This window comes from Motacilla alba, chromosome 4A (genome assembly GCF_015832195.1).
Source record: "Motacilla alba alba isolate MOTALB_02 chromosome 4A, Motacilla_alba_V1.0_pri, whole genome shotgun sequence".
NCBI classification, from domain to species: Eukaryota; Metazoa; Chordata; class Aves; order Passeriformes; family Motacillidae; genus Motacilla; species Motacilla alba.
Window position 1 is genome coordinate 12,260,892 of NC_052045.1, and position 7,821 is coordinate 12,268,712.

At 43.4% G+C, this 7,821-nt stretch overlaps 1 protein-coding gene across 1 annotated transcript; it reads right to left on the reverse strand.

The window, feature by feature from the left end:
• Positions 1-1,236: 1,236 nt before the first annotated feature.
• VMA21 (vacuolar ATPase assembly factor VMA21) lies at positions 1,237-6,645 on the reverse strand. The gene is made up of 3 exons (XM_038123035.1): positions 6,518-6,645; positions 4,807-4,916; positions 1,237-3,334 (listed from the first exon to the last, which is right to left on the reverse strand). The coding sequence occupies exons 1-3, from the start codon at positions 6,643-6,645 to the stop codon at positions 3,192-3,194; spliced, it is 381 nt and encodes a 126-aa protein (XP_037978963.1). The 3' UTR covers positions 1,237-3,191.
• Positions 6,646-7,821: the final 1,176 nt, after the last annotated feature.

A 7,821-nucleotide genomic window follows, 5' to 3' on the forward strand; every position in this document is an offset into this window, starting at 1 on the left:
CTGAAAGACTTATGCAGTTTTCCCAGCTGTCTTTTTAAGAGTTGTCTCAAATCCATTCCTAGTAGTAAAATTAACAAGCTTACAGTACCACTTTAGAATACCACACTGGTAAAAAGTTTACATCACCAATCTATAGAAAATTAAAAAATCAAACCAACAAGAATTCTGATCTCTCCACAACTTTTATCTGTTTAAATGTGGTGGGATTGACCTTGGCTGGGCAACAAATGCCCATCAAAATCATGCTAACACTCCCCCTTCTAGCTGGATGGGGAGAGAAAATGTAACGAAAAGGCTCCTGGGTTGAGAAAAGCACAAGGAAGCCATTTACTAATTACAATCATGGGAAAAAACAGACACAGTTTGAGGAAATTAATTTATTACCCATCAAATAAGAGTAGGATGACGCAAAATAAAACACCTTCCCCCCAGCACTCCCTTCTTCCCAAGTTCAACTTTACTCCCAAGTTCTTTACCTCCCCCACAGTGGCACAGGGGGACAGGGAATGGATGTTGTGGTCAGTTCTTCACACATTGTTCCTGCCCTCCTTCCTCCTCACGAGAGTCCCTCACGAACTGCTCTAGCATGGGTTCCTTCCACAGGGTGCACTCCTTCAGGAGCAGACTGCTGCAGTGTGGCTCCCCACTGCCGGGAGAGAATGCTCCCCATGGACCTCCCTGGGCTGCAAGGGGACAACCCTTCACAGGCTGTTTTCATTGCACCCTCTCCCTGAGGGATTGCTCCCACTCAGGAGCACAGGCAGCATCAAACCAGCACCTGGCTCTGGCTGTGCAGAGACTCAGGCAGTGCCTCTGCTCTCACCAGGAATGTTGTGGTGGATCAAAGCATTACCTTCAAAGATCTTCCAATGGATGGATTAATGCTCAGTTCACCACCCCCAACTGCTGAGACATTACAGCACCTGCATGAACAGCAGAGGCCAAATTTGTCAGATTTTTTTAATTCAACAGTTATAGTAAGGAATTATTTTCCTGTTATCCCTAGGAAACTAACTTTGTGCCTAGGGATTCTGCTACATGAAACATAAAATAGACATAGCACAGGACCCAGCTAATAAAGCATAGCAGGTGTGTTCCCCTTGAAGTTAACATCTTAGACTTCTGTAACATTCATTTTTTCTGTGACTGTCTTCTAGTACCAAATAAACTTCTTTATTTCATAAGTGTAACTCTTCCTTTATTCTCCTCTGTGAATAAATAAATAAAAAGCTAAGCTATTGAGCAGGGCTATATATTTGCTTTAAGCTGTACTCTACACGTGGAATATTAAAGACATTATTCAAAAGGCATTCAGCACATATTGTTTACTGGATCTTGTATTGCAGGGTAGGTCTTTATTAAAGGCAGTACTTGTTCCACAACGTACATGTCATACACCGGAGAACAGGAAGCCAATACGCCCATCTACAAACTAACTCTGCACTTCAAGTACTCTGAGAAGACCCCCCAGTTTGCCAGCAGCAACCTGACAAGGGGGCTCTGGATGAGAAAAGGTAACATGGCAGAAACAAAGTGTAAAAACTGATTTGCATTAGTGTGCCATGGTGCATACGCTTGTGCACACCTGGGACTGGGGTGGACAAGACAGGAATGAGGCTTGGGGACATAATTCTCAAGCCACTGGGCACAGATAACCAATTTTTGCCTCATTTATATGTAAGTTTTACCAAAGACACATGCAGCACCAAAACCATGCCAAGCCCTGTATTAAGCAAAAAACCTCCAAAAAAAGGCTAAACGAATACAATAAACTGGAAAATTCAAATTAACAAAATGATCTCAAGCACAGCAGCTAAACAGCCATCATCAGGGTTAAGAAAGTTTGCTTTTCTGGAACTTTAGGAAAAATGTTTTAGCCAGAGATTAAAAAGCTTGCTCACAACAGTGGAATGAAATTCATGTTATCTTACAGCACAGAAATCTCACTAAGGTTTGACTACAGAGGTTCTATGCGCAACTAAGGAAAAAAGAAAACAATCAACATACTGTATCATTTCACAGTGTACAAGTAAGTAGTTACGAAGAGAAGTAAATTTTCCATGTGGCCATTTTTGCGTCCTCTGCTTCAAAAAGAACACCATTTGCAGATAGCTACAGCTTGTTTTCTCTTGCTCCTTCCCCTACCAGCCATTACAGCAGCTTATGACTGTTACTGACAGGAAATCCAAGTGCACACTTCAGCAAATATCAAGGAGATACATACCTGTCTAAAGGCATACAAAAAAATATGCTATGCTCTTTCCTTTGCATTACCAGGACAAACTGTAGAAAAGGAGAAAGATGAGCAATGCATAATACCAATCCTCCCAAAAGGAAATTCAAGATTGAATTTTACACTGCAACAAAAATATATTTGAAAAAAAAAAAATGTACTTCACATTAGAAAGACATCACCTGAGTTTCTAAACAATTCTGGTTTTGAAATTACTTCTAAACACAGAAATTAAGATTAATTACACCTATCCCACTGTGTTGGTTTGGGCTGGGATAGGGGTAGTTTTCTTCATAATAGCTACCATGGGGCTATGGTTTGAATTTGTACTGAAAACCAGCACACTTACATGTGCAGCTTTGTTTTACCAATTAAACTATCTAGACCCATGAGTTTTCTCACTTTGCTTTCCTGATTCCCCCACTCATCCCACTGAGGGGGTCACAGTGAGTGAGCAGCTGCATGGTGCTCAATTGCTGGCTGCAGTTAAACCACAACACGTATAAATCAGGAAACTATTCACAGCAAAGTGAAATTCCATCTTTTACACTGTAGCTGCGTAGTAAGTAATGTAGCTTTTTCTAAACAGCAATTTAATTCCTCGAAAATGTAATGCTTGCTTTATGCCAATATTATTTTCAGAGCAAGCCAGAAAAATACTAGGCATGGCAAAAGTAGCTACGGGAGTTTTCAAAAGTATGTAATTATTCCACTTTCATTGCAAGTTAAGGCCTCCTCAGCTCAACATAGTAGAAGCTGGCTAAAGAACAACTTCCATCACCATTACAGAAAACACCAGTACAGAGTCAAGATGAGCACAAGTCTTATTTTAACCGCAACTGAGGCACCAGCCTCCTCTTTGTGCATGTGTATTACACATTTGGAAGAATGCTTTTCCTTCAGCTCACAAACAATCTGATTCACAGTCTGTGGACATCAGACACCGACGATCTTCACCTTAGTCCTGTTTGCCTTCGCGCCACTGCCGCGAGCCCTCGCTCCAGGCTACGTAAACAAAGAGAGCAAGAACCACGTGGACAGTGACTACAGCAACTATGGCAGCATAGAAATAGCTGTCTCGGTCAGACATGCCCAAGGAACCTGGGAAAACAAAGAAAGTAAAGAACGTTAGTTATGAGCTAAGAACTCTGACAAGTCACAATTCTCCCTAAAGACCAAAGTTACATTTACTCCTGTATCAAAAGTGTGAGCTCAAATTGATTCACGGGAAACAATTCATTGTGACAGTTAAAGGCCTTCAAACCATCTCATAAACAAAGCAACACTGCACTATTCAATATTTAAGATAAAATAACCTAGATTTGACATCAACAGCTTAGAATTCTACAATATTCACTTTCTCTCATAGTACCTTCCAGCACTAAACAAACCCCAACCCCCTTTTTTCTAAATGCAACTCTCTTTGTGGGGCAATAAAATGGGGAGGGAGGTGGGAGGAAGAAGGGGGAGGATTCTGTAATAATTTGCCACTAAAACAGGAGAAAACAGTAGAAGAACAATTAAATTTATAAGACTATTACCTTCTGTATTTAGACTATAAACAATAATGCCCCACCAGTTAAGACACATGAACGCCTCTCATATAAAATAAGCTTTCAAATATCAAAAGACCAAACACTGAAATATTGTTTCCCTTAATTAATTTAAAAAACTCAACAAAGTCTCCCCAAAAGCAAACAAAACCTACACATAACAGCAGTCCAAAACCATCACCCTGCAAACAATCCTTTCAGCATGGACAGATCTTGCCATTAGCTGATATAGTGAAGTTAAAGCTCAGCTTGCTACACCTCAAATTAAGAAAAAAAAAAAGATAAAAAGGATCTTGAAAGTTACTTAACAAGCTTTGAGCCTTCATGTACTACATACAGCAGTACACACCAAAGGACAATCAATTCAGAACAGCCTGGTTACACATCATAAACTGCTCATAAAGCAGCTGCTTTCTCCCCTCCTCCTCCCCACCTCTGAAGGAGATAACTTCCCAGAACTGCAGGAGGTAAGTATTAAAGCCTTGCAGAATCAGGACTACAACATGGCTGCTTGTTCAAACAAACAGCCATAATCTCTCTTCCTTTTTTTTTTTTTTTTTTTAATTAAAAGAAAGCTCCACAAGCAACCACATTCAATATTTGAAATTGCATATAACTTGTTTAAATGCACATATGTTTCAAAAAGCAAAATATAAACCACAGAAACAACATTATTATGTCTTGAACACATGATTAGTTTGCAATACGTGCAGGAATCATATCTCTGATGCTTCTGACAAAAGTCTTCTGCAAGGTAGTGTTAAAAACCCTTTAGGTAAGGGGAACAATGCACCTCTAAACCACTGTATAATAAACAGCAAATTCTGGATTGCAGACCACAATGCAGGGAAAGATACATTGACCATTTATATAATTTTCTGTTCTAATTAGACATTACAGGACCTTTTGTCTATATTCAGAAACAAATATTCAAAACAGGAAGAACAAAGACGCTATTAGAGGATTGTGCTTCTCCTCTGTTTTTGCAGTAATAATGCGAATTGGCAGAAACAAAATTACCTTCAAATACATAAGCCTTTGATGAAAAATATAGCCCAACGGGTAATGTAATCATTAGAGCTGTGAAGAACAGAAGCGTTCTTAAAGTTGATGTTAATGAACCCTCATTTCTGAAATAAATAAGAGAAGTTACACACAAAAGAAAGTCACAATATATATGCCTGAAACAGGACAAGAACTCGTTCCAAACAGAGGCTGATTACTTTTCAAGAACTGAGTAAGTGTATTGTTTGGAAGCAATAAAGACTTGACGTATGCATTTGCTGGCTGCAATAAAAATGAGAGTATTCAAAACAATGTAATAATTCTGCCAGTCTAAGCTCACAAACAAAATTAAAAACAATCTTTACACTTTTCCCTGTTACTGCTTTGCCAGCATTATAACATAGGGGGGTTATGTTAGTGCATTACTGCATAATTATTAAATATCTAATATTAGTTACATATGCACATGTCATATGACAGTATCCTGCATTAAAACTTGCCAAGTTCCTTTTTTTTTTTTTTTTTTTTTTTAAAGTAACTACAAGTCCAGGAAAATGACAAATCTTACAGGCTGGGATAGAAAGAGAAGTACACGGAATGAATTTAACAGCTTACTACTCCAAGTTCCTTTTTATTAGGTCTTGTTCCTCTATTTAAAAATAATTGCTCAGTTTTTAACTAAGAAAGCTGGAATAAGTGTAGTAACAGTCACAGCATAGACCCACTACACCAAAACTCTGCCTTCAGACCTAAACCTAGAAGACCTTTGACAAGAGAGGGCTTATGAAATTTGATGTACTTGGTAGGGTCTCCTTGAACTTGACCTGCTAGAACAGGTGTGTTTACAAAACACCACATTTAGCCAGGTTCTGTGTGTGTTTCCACCAGTTCTCACTCACTCTGCCTGGCTGACTTATGCCATTATATGATTAAATAAACACGTAAGCCAGGCAATACCCTTCTGACTTTCAAAGATCGCCTCATTCAAAGACATGAGTCCTTAGGGCGTTGAAACACAAATATATGTGTTTTTCTTTGAAAAAAAAAAGTGGAAATGGGGAAAAAATTATCTCATCATCTGACAGTGATGTGCAGCCATGCACAGCTTCTACACTGCAGCCAACAGCACTGCTGGCTGCTCACGTACTGCCATGCATGTAGGCAGCTTAAAAAAAGAAAAACATCCGAATTCTTTTCCTTTATCAGCGTCTGCATGAAGGACTGTCAGGGTGGAGGACACAACTGCATTCAAAATTTCCCTGGGGAGATTAGAAACCATTCTATCAACACTTACCCACGGAAGAGTAAGATGACCTCCAGCTTATTACCAAAGTTAAAAACTCCACTGCTGACAAATACTTTTCTTACACTGACATACTCTCATCGCTTCCCTACGCGGCAAAAACAAACATTCGTGTATAAGCTCAGCCTAGCTCGGCACGTTTCCCCGACGGCCGGCAGCCTCCACGCTCGGCATTCGGGGCGGCCCAGGCTTAACGCAGCGTGACCAAGGGAACCGGGGGCCTCCTCCTCCACCCGCTCCGGCTCCTCCTGGCCCGCGCTGCCGCTCCCTCACCTCCCGCCCTTCCCCGGGGCTGCAGCCCCACCGCGGGCTGAGGGTGCCGGGCGCGCTGCCCGCGGCCCAGCGCGCAGCCTTCCCCACGCCGCCTCCCCCCGCCGGGCCCTCCTGCCCCCGGGCCCTTCTCCCGCCCGCCCCGGGACTCACGGCCTGAACTCGGCCACCGGCACGGCGCTCACGGGCCCCGGCCCGAACCGCTCCATCGCCGCCGCCTCGGCCCGCCGGAAGCGCCGCACTGCCCGCGCATGCGCGCGGAGCGCCGCCGCCGTCGCCATGGCAACCACGGGGCTGGCGCGGCCTAGCGGTGGGCGGTGGGTACTGCAGCGGGCCCGCCCGCCCCGCTGAGGGACCCGCGGCGGGACAAGGGGACGGAGGGACAGACCGGGGATGGAGGGACAGAGAGACAGAGAGTGAGGGATGGAGGGACAGAGAGATAGAGAGTGAGGGGTGGAGGGACAGAGAGATAGAGAGTGAGGGGTGGAGGGACAGAGAGATAGAGTGAGGGATGGAGGGACAGAGGGGTGGAGGGAAGACGGGACAAGACGGATGGAGAGAAGGAAAGATGGAGAGACTGAGGGATGGAGCGAAAGAGAAACAGAGAGACTGAGGGATGGAGGGAAGGAGAAATGGAGAAACTGAAGGATGAAGGGAATGAGGAATGAAGGGACAGAGGAACAGAAGGATGCAGGGATGAAGGGACAGGAAGGATGGAGGGATGAAGGGGCGGAAAGATGGAGGGACCAATGGAAGGAGAGACAGAGGGACTGAGGGATGAAGGGACAGAGGGATGGAGTGAAGGAGAGCCAGAGAGATGTGGGGATGGAAGGCAGCCTGGGACCTGGACCACAGCAGTGGCTTCAGCTGGGCTTCAGCAAAGTCATCATCTCTACAGGGAAAACTACCCTGAGCAAGCTCGCTGCCGGCTTGGAACAGTGGTGCCATCTGTGCTGCTTACAGGTGCTTTCCTTGAGGGATATGGAAAGTGTTTGTGTATAGCAAAACTGCTGTAGATGTCTTGGCTGAAGGCTGAGGCTCTCCAGGAAATGGCCATGGTCTCAGAGCCAATAAAACCTATGGTATTGATGAACTCATCAGTACAAAACACTTCAAATGAAATAACACAGGGCCAAGGCATTCTCTGAAAGGGAGACTGCAAATTGTCTCTATGTCATCCTGTTAGGAGGGAGGCTTGTTCACTTAAAGGTTTTCCTGCTCTCCTGCCACTAAATTGAAATTCCTTCTCCAGCCAAAGAAAGAAATTCTGGTCAAAATCTGAAAGAAACCATCCCCATCATAACTAACAGGTTCTGCAAATGAGAGTCCGAGGACTCCTGCAGAGCTCACTCTCCTCCAGCCTGATGAGCACTAAGCATTTCCAAGGTTACACTCTGTTCAAGCTATTAATTCACATTCCTGCTGAAGCTACTCTGCTTAAATACTCACCAAAGGAT

Coding starts and splice junctions, on each gene's coding strand:
- VMA21 (XM_038123035.1), bottom strand. CDS start 6,645: ATGGCGACGGCGGCGGCGCTCCGCGCGCATGCGCGGGCAGTGCGGCGC. Junction 4,917..6,517: donor CCGGTGGCCGAGTTCAGGCC/GTGAGTCCCGGG, acceptor TATTTATTTCAG/AAATGAGGGTTCATTAACAT. Junction 3,335..4,806: donor AAAGGCTTATGTATTTGAAG/GTAATTTTGTTT, acceptor TTGTTTTCCCAG/GTTCCTTGGGCATGTCTGAC.